General features: G+C 42.6%; 2 protein-coding genes across 3 annotated transcripts in view; both read right to left on the bottom strand.

Annotated features, from left to right (window-relative positions):
• abcc10 (ATP-binding cassette, sub-family C (CFTR/MRP), member 10) overlaps positions 1-4,576 on the bottom strand; it is a 19,958-nt gene extending 15,382 nt beyond the window's left edge. The window contains 5 exon segments of the mRNA XM_087175398.1: positions 157-308; positions 614-770; positions 857-1,084; positions 1,942-3,313; positions 3,764-4,576. Of these exon segments, the coding sequence (XP_087031524.1) occupies positions 157-308; positions 614-770; positions 857-1,084; positions 1,942-3,313; positions 3,764-3,939 (2,085 nt within the window). The 5' untranslated portion in view covers positions 3,940-4,576.
• Positions 4,577-5,850: 1,274 nt separating this feature from the next.
• Positions 5,851-17,975, bottom strand: sp2 (sp2 transcription factor). Of its 2 annotated transcripts, XM_023411448.2 has the most exons (9): positions 17,903-17,958; positions 14,795-14,871; positions 13,411-14,160; positions 11,977-12,195; positions 11,364-11,658; positions 11,175-11,243; positions 10,150-10,327; positions 9,738-9,931; positions 5,851-9,471 (listed from the first exon to the last, which is right to left on the bottom strand). In XM_023411448.2, the coding sequence occupies exons 1-9, from the start codon at positions 17,907-17,909 to the stop codon at positions 9,371-9,373; spliced, it is 1,890 nt and encodes a 629-aa protein (XP_023267216.1). In that variant the 5' UTR covers positions 17,910-17,958; the 3' UTR covers positions 5,851-9,370. The 2 variants fall into 2 exon arrangements, with proteins under 2 accessions (XP_023267216.1, XP_023267217.1); XM_023411449.2 differs by lacking the exon at positions 11,175-11,243 and having other exon boundaries at positions 17,903-17,975.
• Between the last annotated feature and the right edge of the window lie 253 nt (positions 17,976-18,228).

Below are 18,228 nucleotides of genomic sequence, written 5' to 3'. Positions count from 1 at the left end.
ATTTCATTTCAAACATACGACTGTATTTTCTTATTCTACAGGACGTTAGAAGAAGGTTTGAGCTAAATGACCCATTAGTGTTGGTGTGCCAGACCCTAGGAATGAATCAAGAAAGACATAAGATGTATAAAGGAAATGAAACCAGATGGTTTGTACCTTAGTTATGTGCAGATTGAGGCTGTGCAGCATCAGACTTCCTTTAGCAGCTCCAGTTTCAGTTTCTCCCTCTTTGCTGTGGCCGACGGGCCTCTGCCAGGAAAACGTCCCCTGGTTCAACAGGACCGACGTCTGACTGTCTTCAGGAGACACTGCGGACACGCATGTTATACCTCAGCACGATGGGACGAGACGTATGAAATATAACAACATGCAACAGCTGAAAAGGAGGTTAGTTTAATTTTTATCGTCTCGTAAAGAAAATAAACAGGATCCAGTGATTAATCTTTCAAATAATAACGTTTAATGCAGCAGCTTTGGTTTAAATGCAGAACCACAGTGATTCCTAGAAACACACAAACACCTGCTCCCTCTTTTCCCTGTTCCCTGTTTTTGGTCGCTGTTTAAACAGGAAAACAAACACACCCACGCACACACTTGAAAAGCAGCAGCGTACCCAGGGCGTAGTACGCCTGCAGGTCCTGGTTGGTCAGTTTGAAGAAGCGCTGGATCCGCTCCAGAGACACTTTGGCCTCCAGGATGCCGTTGAGGACCCAGGGGAAAGCGTTGAGCGGGGTGATCAACATTCCCACCAGAGCCAGCGTGGTGAACACCTGCAGAGGAGGAGACGGACCCGTGGCGTTACACATGAACCCACAATCGTCACGCTCCCCACAGCTCACGGTTACCAAGCACCCACCTTGGCTGCAGTCAGCTGGTGTCCCAGCATCACGTACGTCACGAAGGTGAGGATGGAGATGACCACGGGCAGCGCGGCCCAGGTGTACACGCACATGGCGTCCAGGTATTTGATGGCCTTGAGGTGGGACAGCTCTTGTTTACGGCACTCGGCGACCTTCTGGGTAAAGTGAGGCTCCCAGTTGTAGAACTTGATGACGCGAATGCCGAAGAGGATTTCTGTCATGAGCTGAGAGAGAAACGTCACAGACTTAAGAGAATGATCTGGATCTCATGTTGGATCTGGACCAGTAGAGAACAAGTGGAAGAAAACAACATGATGTATTAATCTTGTGGTAACCATGACGATAGAGCAGATTGTTATAAGGGTCTTAATGTTTTTAATTCATATTCACCGACTCTACCTGAAGAAAAATCTGCATTTTTTAGTTTTTAAAAATCTGATTATAATATTTTGGCCTGTTTTGTTTCATAAATACAAACATGAGGATCTCGAACTGGGTTTTTAAAGGCTGAATCAATATTTGATCATTTCAATTTCTAATAATTATCTTCTGGCTGACATCAACTTTTTTACACGTGACATAAAGGTGCATGAAATTTCTCAGCCGGCATCAAACCACCAACTTTAAGATCAGAGTGTCTTTCAAACAGTTAATTCTGCTCGAAAATTCATATAATTAATAAATAAAAACTAATATTTTTTAGCCTGAATTAAGAAAAAATTAAGGTCAAAAATACAAAAAGCTAAATATAAAACAGTAAAGTTCCTGCACTTTTTAAAAATACCATGACATACAGTGTAGTACAAGAGTTATAGACTCTTTAGATGTTTAGATTCTGATCAATCAGGAGGCGTCTGATTGGTCCAAATCCGCCCTGGGCGAATGAGAGGCTTTATAAAGTGTCCATTTACTGTGGATTGTGATTTCTTTTCAATTCTTCCTAATGGGATCAATTATCATTATTATTAGTATTAGTATTAGTATTAGTATTAGTATTATCATCACTGCTCCAACATCATGTCCAGATACTTTTCCTATCACGGTATTTGTACAAAAAAATACCTGTAGAAACAGGTCTCACCTTAACGCGGCTGTCCTTGTGCATGAGCATGTCTTTGTTGTTGCTAAGGATACGGGAAGCGAGGAACTTATTGAACGGCACCAGCAGCAGGGCCACGCCCAGCCCCCCGAGGAAGGCCACGCCCACCTGCAGGTACAGCAGGTAGAGGGTGATGGAGAATCGGAAGGGCAGGCTCCACAGCTCGTGGAAGCTGTTGAAGAAGTTTCCCACGCGGTCGGTGTCCGTGCTCATCAGGTTCACCACCTCTCCCAGAGTGCACCCTGCCAGGCTGCTGCCGCTGACCTGCAGGGCTTTGCTGTAGATGGCCGACACGAGAGCGGCGCGTGCTGACAGCGCCACCTTGGAGACCTCAAAGACGAAGATGTTCCGGAGAACGGAGGAGAGAAGGGTGGTGGCAAAAAGCCCCAGTGCGCACCAGGCTCCCGTGCTCACCGGCGCCCCCTCCTCCTCCATGAAGTTCACCAGACTGCTGAGGAGCAGGGGACCTGCAAAGCTCAGCATGTTGACCACCACCTTCAGCACGCCCAGCGTGTAATACCGCAGCCCAAAGGCCTTGTGCAGCACCCTCAGCAGTCCCACGTCCCCCTCCAGCTCCAGTGGTTCCTCCAGGTAGTGTGAACTCCAGGTGCCGTTCAGGAGGTTCCTGCTGACCGGCCTGGGCCACTGATCCCCCCCGTCACTGACTGCTCCCCCCCGTCGGCAGGCTTCCCAGCACTGGTGGAAGTATCGACAAACCACACTAGTCCGAAGTTTCCGGGGAAGATGGTAAACGTCAGCCGGTCTGTCCAGCTCCCCTCGCTGCCCCCGTCTGAGGAGAGGAGTCAGCCACAGGTAGAAGAGTCGAGAGACGCAGCCACTCGAGTCCTCGGCCACCATCTCACCTGTGTCTGGCTGGGTGCTCCCCGAGATGAGCGGCGATCCGTCCACGGCGTTAATATACAAGGTGTATCCAGCATCGCTGATGCAGGGAAACACAAATGCCAGGAGGTAAACCAGGAGAGGGAGCGTCCGGGCCGAGGCGAGGACAAACCGAGCCAGTTTAAGAGGCTCTGTAAGATTTAAATATCCTTCACTTCCACAGTAAATCATCAAGGTGATGACGAGGTTGGGGACTGACAGAAGGACCAGCAGAAACAGCAGTGGAGGTCCTCTGGTTCTCCTGAAAGCAGTTTTCTGGAGCACTGTCATGGCGCTGAAGTGGACCAGCCAGGCCAGGACGGCACAGCTGTCCGACAGAAGATCCAGGTACATGTCCCCCTGCTGGAGGACGCTCACCAGGACGACGTCTGCGGTGAACAGCAGCGCGGCCAGCAGAGCTGACACCAGCCTGAGCGTCCAACCGCAGGGAGGAGACGTCTGAAGGAGGCTGCATCTGAGGAGCAGAAATCTGATTACTCAACACAAACACAGACATCATGTTCAAATATTTGGTTTGCTATTTTTCAGCTCAATTTCATCATTCTCAGGAATTAATATTTGAGCTTTCTCGTTTTAAATTCCTTTAACATATCGGCCCAGCAAGTATGACTTCACTGATCGGGCATGTAAATAATAAATAATGAGCTTCAGTATTTCTAATGAATAATTAAAATAATAAAAGTACTCTGTTTGTGTTCCTACTTGTCTTTGAGTCTTAACACAGAGTTGTCGTGCATGTTTTTGTTCTGAATAAGTCTTCATCTGCTTTCTTTTGTCCTGTAGTGTTGACAGTGTGAGACCCAGTGTATTCAGATGTTTAGAAACAGCTTAAGTCAAATATACGATAATACAAGACTGTGACTAATGAAGTGAAATCTACCTTGTGCTCACAGGTACGACCTACCTTGCCATGCCGAGGTAGCAGGCGCTGAAAACTGCGATCCCAGCATGAGGCAGCGCTCCGAGGACGAGCTGGTTAAAACAGGGGCTGACGAGTCCATTCTGCCACAGAGGGAAAGGATTCTCCCCGTCTGTGTGACAGAGGCCTGCGATCAGCTCTGCTGGTCCGAAGTCACTCATCCCTCCTCTTATTTGACCGCCGTCATTCTAGAAAACGTCTGGAGAGCGAAAAAAAACAAAACAACATGAATTACCAGGATTTTAGAGGGAGTAAACGGAGACACTAGTTAATCTTCTAACCAGTGTTATGAAAAGAATCAGATCTCCCAGAGGTGTGTGTCTGCCTTAGAGGCTGAGATGTGACTTAAAGTGCAGGTAAAAAGGTGGGAAACTACGATACTGTACGGACGGACCAAAAGAAAAAAATCCCCGGCGTTCACTATCAAAAATGTCAAGTATTAAAGGTTGGCATCAAATTCTTAGTCAGAGACTTTGGTTTTTTTATCCTTTAATGAGATCGTTCATAACTTAGCTTATTTTTGTTTTATTACTTTTATTCAGGCAAGGTTCTTTTACAGCTGATTGTGTTGGAAAAACTTGCCACATTTTGTAAATTTATTGTCCTAGGTAGAAAAACATGTTTATATTCCTGAGACTAAGGCATCGATAAATGTTTTGACATTTTTATTAAAGCAGGATCTCCAGCTCTGCTCCATTCATTCTCATAAATCCTCAGTTCACATCGTGTTTGAAACTATCAGTTAATGAATGACAATAAAAGCCCATGTTTTGACGGTTTCTATATTCTTCTCTAGACTGTTTAACTAATGTAAACAGACTTTTCCTGATTGGCCTGTTTTTCTGGTTCATCTTTTGTTATAGGAACTCAGGTGAGTCCATCGGGCCACAACTGGTGGCCTACAAATACAAGGTACCGTTAAGATTGAACCATTTCCAAGCAGAGGACAGGGTTAACTTGAATAACAAAATTAAAATACACATCTACAGCGACCACGGTGTTAATTTTCCGGGCTGCATGTGTTTCAGCACTGACCTTTAACCAGAAAAGCAGCAGAAGAAAGAAAGAAAGACACAGATATCAGAAGGTTTCTCTTGACTGGAAGTGACCTGCTGCAAACACAAATGTAAACAGTGAGGCTAGCTAACTAGCTTAGCTAACAAAATATCAAACTGTTCAGCTTGTTTAACCAGCGCCGCCATGTTAACAATATATAATATAATAATACTACGTAAGTAAAACACTAACGAGTCCGACCAGTGCAAAATAAAACTCAATGATACGATATAATTAAGATAAACAACCTTTAACTATCACCAGCTCTCAACTAGCTGACAGCACACACTCCCGTCCATCCCTGATGACGTACGCGACTAGCTTTTCAAAATAAAAGTCAAACGGAAAAGCAAAGGGTTAGAGTTAGCTGCAGCATTTAAAAAGGATTATAGCGAAAAGGTAATAAAATAAATAAATAAACCAATAATAATAATAAAGATACATGGCGGAACAAGCTCTTACAAAGAAAAGCTTAGGATTAAACTCTCAAATTCAAGTTTTTTTTGATAAATTATCCCAAAAGTGTGTGACAGCAGAAATTAAATGAGGCAAAAATGGTTTGAGTTCTTTATTGAGGGGGTGACTGTAAAAAAGGAGCAAACTTTATGTTTTAGCACCTTTATACAAGTTATAAAATGAATTGCTGGTTCTCTGGGTTCTCCAGATGTACACAAGAAATTGGCTGCAGAACATTATATGACAGACGGGCTCGGAGAAGGAGAAGCATTTAATTCACAGAAACCAAGCAATAGAAATGTCTTAATTTGGAAAATCTTATTATGTTTAATTACAATCAAGATTAAATTTACAAATTTTGGAACCTGGGATTTTAAACAGTGCACATGACATTAGCATGTAACATAAGTTAAAAACACAAAAGGAATTTTATAAATGTTGTTACCTGGAATTAGACAGAAAAAGAACATTATTAAATACTGGGTGCAGCTATCTAAGGCATCTTTAATTCAATAGAAAAAAGATCTAGAAGTCTTATACAAAGCAGGAATGAAGCTATACAATGTCACATTATATTTTATTCCTTACACACTGTACAAAGTCCATTTCCTTCAGGGCTGGCCACGCCAATCACAACACTAGGCAGCTTAACTCTTGTTTTTCAATATCCTACATTTACTGTGTCTACCAGACACACACTGTATTTACATATTTAGACATGAAATACAAACATAAATATGAGCAGGCTCTGTCTATCCATCCCAATGGCATCGCATGTCTTCAGACACATTTAAAAAAATACACCAAATATTGGCCACCTAAGCTTTACATCGACTGTTGCCCCCCCTTGAAGCACTTCACAAAACTGGTTCAAAGTGCTTTAAAAGTAAATCTGACTTGACCTGAGCTTTTTGGTCAAATTTCTCTGTTGTGTAAAGAGAAGTAGTTGTTGGATGGTGTCTAGCAAGGCTGCACCATCCATTGAACATGTATGTCACAGTATTAAAACACGCCACAGTGAAAACTCAACTACCTGCTGTCTGATGGCACTGAGCTAATTTGACCAAAGAGCTTTTTTAATAATCGTCTGTCGGTGTATTTCTTAAATAGAAGGAACTCTGATACAAATCCAGGCTTCGAACTGACTGATGACCTGTTAGTGAAAGGTCACTACATCTTCATTATATCAAAAACGATATAAGCAACAGTATGTTTGCTGTAAAGCAAATTATATTTAAGTAACTTGTGTGAATACTGTACAGTAGGCCTAATGCTGGTCATCAGTATATCAACAAAAACTTCTCAAGTGTAAATTCAGAATTAAAGCTATCACATAGCTGGAAAAAAATCATGTACAAAGTAACTGATCGAAGGCCTGAGAAAGCTTTTTTTTTTTTCCTTTTTTTTGCATTTTGTGACGTGATTGTCAATTCAGGCCAAACAATTGGGAATTCAATCATATTTACAGCAATGCATAGGCTACAAATCACCAAATCAAAACTGTAAAGCAGAATAGCAGAGTTACCCTGGAATTTTGTTGTTCTTTTTTTTATAAGTACACAAGGAGTGGCAAGTACGGCTGAGTATCGTTTGGTACAGGTACCAACTTTTCACTTTTTTTGGACACCTTTCTTTGAGAAGTCAAACATATTTTTCTAAAATAAAATATACGCCACGATAAAAAACTTCTTCGGTTAACAAAAGAAGTAGAAGTTGTTGAGTTGATATTAAAGATAAATGTAACAAGAAACCATTAAAGAACTTAAATAGAATACTGTCTGAAAGTAGAAAAATGGGATTAAACAACAAGTAAAGAATATGGATTTGGCCGAACATTTGGTGCCTCATTACTCCACCTCTCAGATACACACAGACACATTTCAGTACCAAAAAATATTGAAGTTTGACACCCAGCCCTTGATGTGAGCGTACCTGTTGTGGTATCCAAGCTGGATAACCAACTATACAGCAACCTTGGTTGGATCTCAGAGAGAAAAGAGTAGTATGAGCGGGTTTATCACCAGGCGACAGACGCCTCTAATCACTAATATTTCACTGAATTTAATCCTTAGCACCTGGAGACTCAAGAAAACACTTAGATCTTGTTTCTCAAACTTTTAAAAACTCTTGGATTTGTGTAAGGGGTATTAACTCAGCCCCATCGCCCTTGACAACACAGGAAATGAAGGTGTTTTTTGCAGCACTTCTCTAAAGGTAGAGAATTTTAGGTAGTATACATACTGTAGTTTCATACGTCAAAATCATCAATTTCCTTGGACATCATCACGACCACACAACTTGGACTTGTTATTGGTACAGCCTGCCACGAATGTTTCATCTATAGAAAAACATCAACAGAAAAAAAGAAAACCCAACATGGATCCACGTAGTCTTATCGGTTACAAAACTATCCGTAAAAACCGCAATTTTTTATATTTATGTTTCTAACAGTGCCTCCTTCACATCTTTAGATAGATAGAGTCCTCCACTCATCTGAGACGTTATTAATGATCTCTTCCTTGTGGTTAACAAAAGATGACATCCTACTTTCCTTGATCACAACACAGCTTTTGATATGGTTGATTAAACACTGCATAATCACTTGGAAAATTTGGTGGGGCAGGTAAATTTAAAATTCTCTTAAATCTGGTGTTCCACAAGGATCAATCCTTGGTCCTCTATTATTCTCCATTAGTATATACTGAAATCATCATAGTGTTGATTTTGAAGATATGAACATTTATTTGATGTACCAATAAAAACTGGGAAAGTCAAGTCCCTTCAAAAGCCTCAACTTTTTAAGATTTTAGATTTATTCTGTAACATTTAACATCCTTGAAATTTGTTCTGTACCATCATTTTCGTTGCGTTCAGATCACTGCATGTGACTCTTCCCCAAGACACCAACACAATCCTCCATCTCCAGCAGCTCTTTGCTTGTGGCATGTTTGTTTGTAAATTGATATTAACAACAACTTTTAAGGCACAGTGACTTCTGGCCCCGAACTGCAGATTTAACCATTTCCAAGTCTGAACTGAGTGTTGTTGTTTTGTTCTGATCAGAGATACCAGACGTTGTATTGCCTCATCTGTACCCTCAAAGCAAATTAGTACATGTGTTAATTGGTTCTTTTTTATCCTCTTCATATTTCTGCTGTAAATTTTTTCACCTCATTTTTTAACTTTAACTTTCATTTAGTCTTTTTCTTTTTTATTTTACATGCCTACTTTGTAAATCAATTTGGAACAATTGTATGGAAAAAATGTTATAAATAGTTTATTAACATTATTAATATTATGTTTAATAGTATGGATTTACACACTTTAAAAATAGCCAATGTAAACTTCTAATGATCTTCAAAAGTCTTGCGGTGGGGAGTTTTTTATAACGATTCTCAACTTTTTTCAGTAAAACACAAATAACTTAAAACAAAATTACCAATCCACTGAGGTAAAAACACATTTCTCACATTTCTGATAAATTTACAAAACACAGTGTTAAATTATTTTCCTTTTTTGGTTCTTGTCGGCCAATTTCTCAGAGCTCTTGTCCCAGTGTTCCACAATTAAACCAAAAAAAAAACAAGAAACAGGCAGGATTTAGGGGCAGAAAAACAAAACCACAGAGATGGAAACTGTGACTGGAGTCCTGTGGTCTTGGGTGTTGGTGTCTGAATAATTCTGTGTATGTTCTTCCGCAAGAGAAGTTCATAAATAAGCAAGAAGAGTTAAGCATCTCAATCTGAAGCCTCGCCGTCTCGTCTTCTCGCATGTTCAGTTTGAGCTGGTTCTGGCCTCGACTCAGACCAGAGAGAAAAACAAAAAAACAAAAAAATCTATTATTAATAAATTTGCTGGATCAGTTTGAAGTCCACCAGGAAGGATTTCTTTGTACACCACTCTACACAGTGTCCTAGAGGAGCGGGGGGGGGGGGTATAGGGACTGTTATTTGGAGTATTTCCCATTATGGGATAAGTCACACACACTCCATCGGTGTCGTCTCCTCTACGCCTCCTTCCTCTAACTCAGTCTTTAGTCTCCGAGAGTTTGTCTGCGTATATACTCAGTATACAGCCGGCTCACAGGTTCTTGGTGTTTATGTGAGTCTTATAATGCTTCGCCAGGTGGTCACTCCTCATGAAGCGTTTCTGACACTGGCTGCACTCAAAGCGCTTGTCTCCTGCGGGGGAAACAAAGGAGAAAGTGAGAGGAGTCATGTAATGTTTTAACATCAGATTAATGGGGGAAAGTTTCACTATCATTTCACAGAGAGGGTGAACATGCAGCGCCTCAACTGTGTAATTAAGCCTGTTAAAATGAATAATTATTTATTCTCATTTGTAAACTCTTCTTCCATATTTTAACTTCCGTTCTTAGTTTAACCATCATATGATTTTATAACTCTGCATGTTTGTGTTCACATGTGTGCTTCAGCGTCTACAGCACCTGTGTGCGTCCTGGCGTGCCGCTGCAGCTCGTCGCTGCGTGTGAAACGTTTGCCGCAGAAAACCCAGTTGCAGACGAAGGGCCTCTCGCCGGTGTGCAGCCGGACGTGAGCTCTGAGCAGCGACGTTTTCCTGAACGTCTTCTCACAGCCGGGGACATGACAGATGTGCTTCCTCTTCCCCACCTCCCCGGGCCTGCAGCGTGCCCAAACACACAAACACATTCAGTAAAATATACAGATTCCGGGGTTACGCTGAAGTCATTTAATTGATTCTGTTAATACAGAAAGTTTGATTTTCAGAAGCAAAAACTTTATTTATTGTATTTAATGTACATTTCAACAAAGAATTAGAATTGTATTCATAAGGATAACGATGACATGACATATTTGTCCGTCTCTTGACGCGCTCACCTCTTGTCTGCGTCCTTGCAGTTGGGGCAGGTGCAGGCCATGCGTCTCTTCTTCTCTCCTGGCTGACCGGGCAGCTCCAAAGTGAGGGTCTGGTCCACCTGGATGGTCGGCTGGCCCTGCGTCGTCGCCAGCTGGAGCCCCCCGCCCTGCATTGTCTGCACCGTGAGGTGCTGCTGGCCTGACAAACCCGGAGACAGACACACTGTCAGAGACACAGCAGGGCTCCTACGAGAGCAGCCTCCAAAAATCTAATTAGACTCCCAGCTGAGTTATGTTCACCAGAAATTCTAATTAATGATTAATGGTGACATTAACATAATACAGACACATGAAAGCAGAGAGCTGACAATATATTCTAACCAGATGGAGCTCGTATCCAGACTTCATTAAGAATTTGCAGTTTTTTTTTTTCCATTTTTCAAACGTGGCTGTTGTTGATCTTTGCACTTAAATAAGAAGAAAGATGTTTTCTGTTTGCATTAATACTGTGTTTTATTTTATCAGATCTTGTCTATGTGTTTCTAGGTTTCGTATTTCATGTTGTGTGTGAGGTTATAGTGTCTGTTGTGTTGTTCTTGTTGCATGTGGTCATGAGATGTGACAGAAACTCCCCAGGAAGAATAGTTGTAGTGATACAGCAGTAATCTTAAATAAACACTAAAAAATAAAAACATCATCATCATCATCGTCTAACTGTCATGGTGGATATTTTCTGCTAATTTTGCCCCTAGGCTGGACAATAATTACATTTTTTTTTCTGTATTGATTTTCAATTGTATTATATTGTGATTTACAGAAGCACAAAATGTTTAAAAAACTTCAGTTTCTAATAAATAAGAAAAAACTGCTAATTGAAGTTTGAAGGGCAACTTGACATCAAAAACATCCTACTGATATACTGTATGTTCAGAGAATGGTCACAGTGTTGAGTTTGAGTTCAGTTTCTAGTTGCAATTTTAGTTATTCACTTTTGTTAGTAGTTTCCTTCTTGGTAAATTATATATACAGTCAATTTATTACTCTACCAAATGGATCTGGTTCTGGTCTATAACGTTCTTTGTCTTCCTCCAGAGAAAACCAACTAACTCCGTCCTCTAGGCCAGAGAGAAAAATGTGAGAAAGATCAGTGACACCGCCTTGAACTTAGTTTCAGTTGGGTTATTCTTGTTTTTAATCAACCATCAGACGACTTGGAAACATGCACGTCGACTCACCCCCTGCGTTGGTGATGGTGACAGGAACTCCCTGAACTTGGACCCCGTTGATGCTGATCGTCTGCACCGCCTGAGTCGCCGAGGGGAGCTGCGACGTATTCAGCGCTATCATCCCCCCCGCCGGGGCGATTTTTGCCAGAGTCCTTTCCTTCCGGCCCCCTGCCGGCGTCTTTTTGGTGCTGGCCGGCGGCGAAGTCGTGGTGGTGGCGACCGACGTGGTGGGGGTCGTTGTCGTGGAGACCGAGTCCTGGAGCAGAACTGACTGCCACTCGCCCGACGCTGTTTTGAAGAGGATCTGAGGAGAGAAAACGTCAAACATCCTGTTTCTGTTTTCAAACAAAGGTTTCTGCTCTGTTGTTTAGGAATGAAGAGATAATTACTTGAATACAGTAAAATTAGTTAATTAACCTTTTTAGATTTATTGTAAATTAGTTTTAATCTATATAATTAAAGTAGTCGAATGCTACGACCCAGCTTCAGCTCTGCTGTGATTGGTGAGTGCACACGTCACTGGTGTACATTTACCACTGTTTAATAGCTGTGAATGGCAGCCAATTAGAAATCAGAAGTTTTGTCAAGGCTATAGTTTTGAAGCGAGTGTCTGAATGGATACCTGTGTTGGTGACGGTTCTGTCGGAGTGACCTGCAGGTTCGAAGGGACCGACTGTCTCTGTGGGACGGGCGGCAGCGTGGCGGAGGCGGCCTGCACCACTTTCAGGGCCTGCTGCGGGATCTGGACCACTTGAGATTCGGGTTTGGGCTGGACCAGCTGGACCTGCTGCACCACAGCCGGCTGCCCGGGACTCTGCACGATCAGTAGGTTGTTACCAGCCTGCGAAACACAGAGACAGGAGGAGGTTACACCTGTGATGTTCAGGTGCTGATTCGGCTTTTAGCCAACACTCACATCTGGAGTGGTGCGGCTATAACTGAGGAGGAAGGGGTTAAGGCTGCTGGTGTACAAGGACGCTGCCGGGAAGTCGGCCACCTCTCCTACAAACAGGTCACCACAACACCACCAGTTAGTAAGATCGTTTTCCATCAGCTGAACTTTTGGCCACATGGGGGCAGCAGAACAGAACAAGTCCTATATTCACTCTCCTGCCAAATCCTGAGGAAAATATCCATCTCTTTAGTTGCTAAATGCACCACTGTGTGCACCAGCTACTCCCTCTAACTGAGTGTGTGCCATTGGCTGCTGGGCAAGTAGCATACAGTCGGTTTTCACACTAAACAGCTGCCTGCAGCATCTGGAAACCACGGAGAGAGAGCGAGTACACACCACAGAAGAAACCAAAATAGCAAAGTCGTAAAAACAACAAAACGAAACAATGAGCTGAAAGATTAAAATGCTCTGCAGATGTGACAGGAATGCAGTCAGATTAAAAAAGTGACACTTTTATCGATTGTTAAAATAAAAATATGTATTAGAGAAGCTTCCAGTTTATCGTGTAAAACACAGGATGGATCACGTTACGATTCAGCAGGAATGAACTGAATGAATTCATCCAACATCCTACTAAGGTTAGGCACCAATGTTTTAATTTTGTTTAATAAAGATTATTTGTTTGATTGAAGAAGTGTTTTCACTTCTGCAGCTTCTCAAGGACGAAGTTTAAATGCTGTTATCTGTTTGACATTCAACATTTTGTGTTTGTGTTTTTAACCGGATAAAAGAGCTTCAATATCCGTCATAACAAATTTCTAAACTCAAGGTTCACTAACTTAATTTTTCTGGCCCTTTCAACAAAACCTCATCGACACAGAATACAGTAAATTAGCATCCCGATTGTTGGCTGAATTAACATCCTTCAGCTAGTAAGTGACCACAGATTGTTCAACGCAGCACGTGTTATTTGTAGAGCAGTGAAAAAATCTAAATCTCAAATCAAAACTCACCTTTTCAGAACTTTTAATATTTAATATTGTTGTGTGTTGCATATTTTTTGTGTTTTTATGATCTTTTTTGTAACTTTCTTACAATTAAAATGTTTTATTATTATTTTTATTATTATTATTATTATCAGTGTTTTTGCTGCTACAGTACCTGTATGATGTTGTCACCAGCTTCTATCAGGATGGTCTCCATCTGCTCTGGGGGAGGGGAGGCAGCCTGTGCAGGAGGAGGAATCGGAGGCTGCGCAGCCAGAACCACTTTCTTCTTCCTCCCTCGTCGTCCCTTTCCAGGGGTGGGAGGGGCGGCTGCCGTCTCTGTGACGATTTGAGCCCCGCCCACCTCTCCGGTCGCCACGTTGAGCGGCAGCGTGAGCCCGCTGGGCAGCTGCACCATGTTTGCAGTAGAGTTGTTTGGCTTCCGTAACTTAGGGGAGGGCTTGATGGCTACAGTCTTCTGAGGCGTGATCGGAGCGGTGGCGGGGGCCGGTACAGTCATGGGGGTGGTGATGATGGCCTGGTTGGTGCCCGGTATGAGCTGGATCTGACCACCCTGTGGCATCACCTGGATAGTCTGGGGACCCTGAATCTGCGGCACCACCTGGTACTGGATGTTGGCGGGGGCCGTGGTGTTGGTGCGAGCCGGGCTCTGCTGAATAGTGAGGACGATGGGGCTGCCAGGAGCCGTGGAGCCCAGGCCGGCAGGGAGCTGGATCACATTGCCCTTGGCTGACAGAAAACCCAGGTTTTTGGGCGGAGCAGGGGCGATTGGAGCCGGCTTTATGGGGAGGAGCCTGCGAGGCTGGGGCTGTGCTGGAGGAGAGGTGACAGGAGCCTGAGCAGCAGGAGGGCCGATCTTACTACAGGTGGCAGCCAGGAGCGCCAGAGGGGAGGGCTGGGTGTCCTGCAGGGAGAGACACAGTCAGACACAACAGCTCAGATACAACTCACACCGTCTGCACGACAACCAAACTGAGCAGAAACAGGTCAGCACGAAGAGAGACGGATGAGGTGATGGTGAGAGGTACGAAAATAAATCAACAGGTAAGCCTTCAACTACACATGCAGAATCATAATCATGGTGTAGTAGGTGTTGAGTTTCCTCCTGCAAAGCTTTTGAGCCCCTCAGTGATCCATATGTGTGATCCTCAAGCTGCAGGAGAGGAAGCATTCTGCATGAATGTCAGCCTCAGCTACTTTAAAACCACAGTGGATCTAATGAACCTGGGCCATCACCTGGGATGAAAAAGCCCGGCTGGATGATACTGACATAATCAATCTAGTAGCACAATACTTTTGGCCTGATTTCATCTTTTAATGACTATTGGTGCTTTCAAAAAGACGCACAAGAAAAATTACGACAAACCAAACTTTGAAACTGTTCGACAAACTTCAAAATCCGTCGCTCAGTGAAAATGCTCCTACAGTGTGCAGCGGCATGAACGTGTGACGGGTTTATGGAGTGTGATGACGTCAGGAGACTTCAACAGCGCGACCAGAAAAGGAGCAGAGAGCGGCGACATCCGGCTGTTACTCACTTGCGTGGAAGCGGTGGAGGGCTGAAGGTATTCGCTGGGACTGACAGCAACAGTGGTGGCCATACTGTCCTGTTGTTCTGAGAAAACACACAGACACAGGAGAGTCAGAGTCAGGATGCCTGCAGCATCTACGTTCAGTGGTTCAAGGACATCTCAGGACAGTCCTACAGAACGGAAACAGATCTGAGAAAGACAAGCGCTGTAATGCCTCACTGTGCTCAGCATGTGATGATTTATCAGCATCTGTTACACCAATTAAGCCTTTAGTTACACCAATTAGTGCATTAACGTTAATTTATCCTAACTGCACATGGGGGTATTTTTTAGAATGACATTTATATTTTTATTTTCACAGCCAGCGACATGTATTCATTACTCTCCGAAACCAAAATCAAAATATGATTAAAGCTACTTAAGATAAGTAACGGTAAATATCAGGACTTATTCACTCTTTCTTTTCTTTCTACAACTCAACACAATGATGCAATAATGATCAAAAACATACGGGGGAGTAACTAACTACCACTGTGATGGGTAATATATTGCCAATATCTTTCTAGTTATTGAAAAATAATTACATACATCATAACCAACAGCTGTCTGGGAGGTATTAAAAAAAATCTATTAAGCATGCTTTGGAAAACAGTTAACAGTAACATAAAACAGTAGATGAGGCTAATACCTGTAAAAACACCAGTGTGCTCAATTAAGAAAGCACTGCTATCTCTGTTATACAGAATTTAAAATGAAATAAAAAGCACTGTGTGCACCAGCTGATCATTCTTTGGTTATTTTGACGTGATTTGCTGAATGATACAATAATCTAGAAAATGAACATTTTCAAAACAAGTGCAGCATTTTGAACTTCCGCAGAAGCTCCTGTAATGTAACAAAACATCTAGTGAGCTGGTTTTTAGTAAGTTAGCTGCTATGTCTGGCCCTGGAAAAGTATAAGCATGAACAACGCTGAAGTATCAAGCTACTGGTGATGAGTCAGACGCTCTCTAAGCAAGAAAATGCACTACTGGACTGCAGTCAAAAACATTATGAGAGGAAAAGACACAATTTATTGAGCATATTATATTTCTGTTTAGACAGTCAGCATAAGTACATTTAGGGCAGGATGCCCAATAGTTTAAAAGCAGGGTAAATCTTGAGTATCAGGCATCTCTGCCTAATGGCCAAAATAGGCTGAGGCTGTTACTGTCATAAGAACTGCTCCAGGAAAGAGGTTCACTCATGATATACACCAAGTGACCTATTCCGGGTATGAATGCATGAACTGCAATACAGCCTGTACACAATGTACAACCACTGGTTTTTAATAATATATATAGTCTGAAATAAACTCCAGTGCAACAGACAAATGTACGATAGAAACATAGACAGTCGGTGTTTGCTGTAGCATCCTTAAAGTGTTTTCATATGTGATTTAAAGCAGCAGCAGCTGCTTGGGGAGGGGGGGTGTTTAGTTTTAACTCAACATCTCTCATCATTCATGAACATGCAAAACAAAACTGAATATCAGTATTTGTAATAAATCAGCTGAGCTCAAAGCACGTTAACTGGCAAACACTTGAAACAGCGGGTGACACCTAAGTGCATGACAACCGCAGAGCACTGTTCTGGCGACCAGCAAGCCTGCTGAGAAGTGCACAGGCTGCTGGGAAACGACTGAATAATCATGGATCTACTCCATCTGCAATAGAGGCTGATTTCATGCTTGCACTGATGAGCATTAAAGAAAGGCAGTTTGTGCTTCTAAAGTTAAGTATTACCAATGCATTTGAGTCACAGAGACAAGCATTTGTTCTAGTTTTTAAAATATGAATAGCGTGCAATGTTAGAAAAATGAATGTAAAAATATTCAGTCTGCTGCAGGACAAAAACAAAGATGCAGCTGAAAATAACATGTCTCTTTCTTCATCTTGAACATCACAAGAAAAGTATGGACGGATTACTCCGCTTGAATGTATAAAATAAATAACATAGTAACATCAATATAGATTCAAATTAATGAATAAAACTTTTGGTTCACTTTGCACAGGTATTTATTTTACAGAAGAAACAGATGTGTAGCTCTCTGACTCCAGCGTAGAGGTAATACTTGACAGGCACAAACTGAGGCTTCATTATATCCATATCCAAACACAGATCATTCAAAACACCAAAGATAAGCTCCTTGTTATGGGGAAATGGGAAAAATACAAAAGCCTCTTTTAAAAAACTTAACTGTCTAATTCTGCCGCCTCATCTGTCAATACTAAACTTTGCCCTGACAGAAAATAAACTGTGTTGTGGCTGCAGACCACACAGGAACTGTTTCCTCTGTTAGAGCTGTATGCCTCATTAAGGGAAAGTGTTACAACTTCACTCTCAGCTGGCTGAGCACACTTATTCTCTGCTGGCTGAAATACATTTTAGGATGTACAACCCCGGACGTGCGATTGCAGAACTGCTGCAGAAACTAAGCAAAAGTGATTCACACTTTTAACATTTTTTAAAACCAGCACCATTTATGCGAGTGTGTCTTTAAGCCCTGCCAGTTATGTACAAATAGAAAAAAAACTGTGCGGCCTCAAAATAGCGCCGCCATCAAACACATACTGTCGGTTTGCTGTGGACATCCAGCCTACATTGGCTAGCATGCTAACTAGCAATACTAACTAAACCGGGGCAGGCTAAGGTGGCTAGCAGCTAGCTCAAGCTAATTTGGTCCGTGTGGAGCTTAATTTAACAAACCAATATGGGATTGTTAGTTGCACCGTCTACATTATACTGTGTTTTTAGTGGAACGGATGAGTGGTGGAAATGCATTTTGCCGCATTTTGGATAAAAAGAGGTAAAGGACCAGCTACTTAGCTTCCATTAGCATACTTGGCTAGCTGCGCGTCAGCTAGCCGAGTCAAACTCTTTGATAACGTTACAGAAAAAGGCAGCCCCTTTCCGGAAGTGCGATGCTTATTTTGATTCGCACAGCTGCCCGAGTACCCCCTAAAACACACTTATTCGTACCACATAATGTACAGTGCTTTCCTGTTCAATGCAAATATAATGTTTAGCGAAGTAGAATGTAATATAAACACCAATGTTTTAATTCCTACCCACCGCTCATGACGACATTCGCTCTCCGCGAGCCTTGAAGACCGAGCCCAGGGAGGAGCCCGCCCGCGCCGCTGCACCAATCCGCAGACAGTGGAGCGTTGAGCGGCGGCCGCGCTGACCAATCGCCTGGAGCTTTCTCTGTGATTGAAATTCAAGCGAACCAATCGTGACGTGTCACTCAGATACGTCGGTTATGGAATGACGATTCAACCAATGGGATGTCGAGATTGTGCTCGACAGGGGCGGATCCGAAGCGTAAACCCCCGAACAGGCATTTGCCCTATAAAAGCAGGAGGTTTGTTTCACTGACGTCCTTAACGGCCAATGTG

This window comes from Seriola lalandi, unplaced genomic scaffold, assembly GCF_002814215.2.
Source record: "Seriola lalandi dorsalis isolate HSWRI2012SDOR001 ecotype SW California unplaced genomic scaffold, Sedor1 jcf7180002054466, whole genome shotgun sequence".
In the NCBI taxonomy this organism is placed as follows: domain Eukaryota; kingdom Metazoa; phylum Chordata; class Actinopteri; order Carangiformes; family Carangidae; genus Seriola; species Seriola lalandi.
This window is presented reverse-complemented; position numbering and strand designations above follow the sequence as displayed.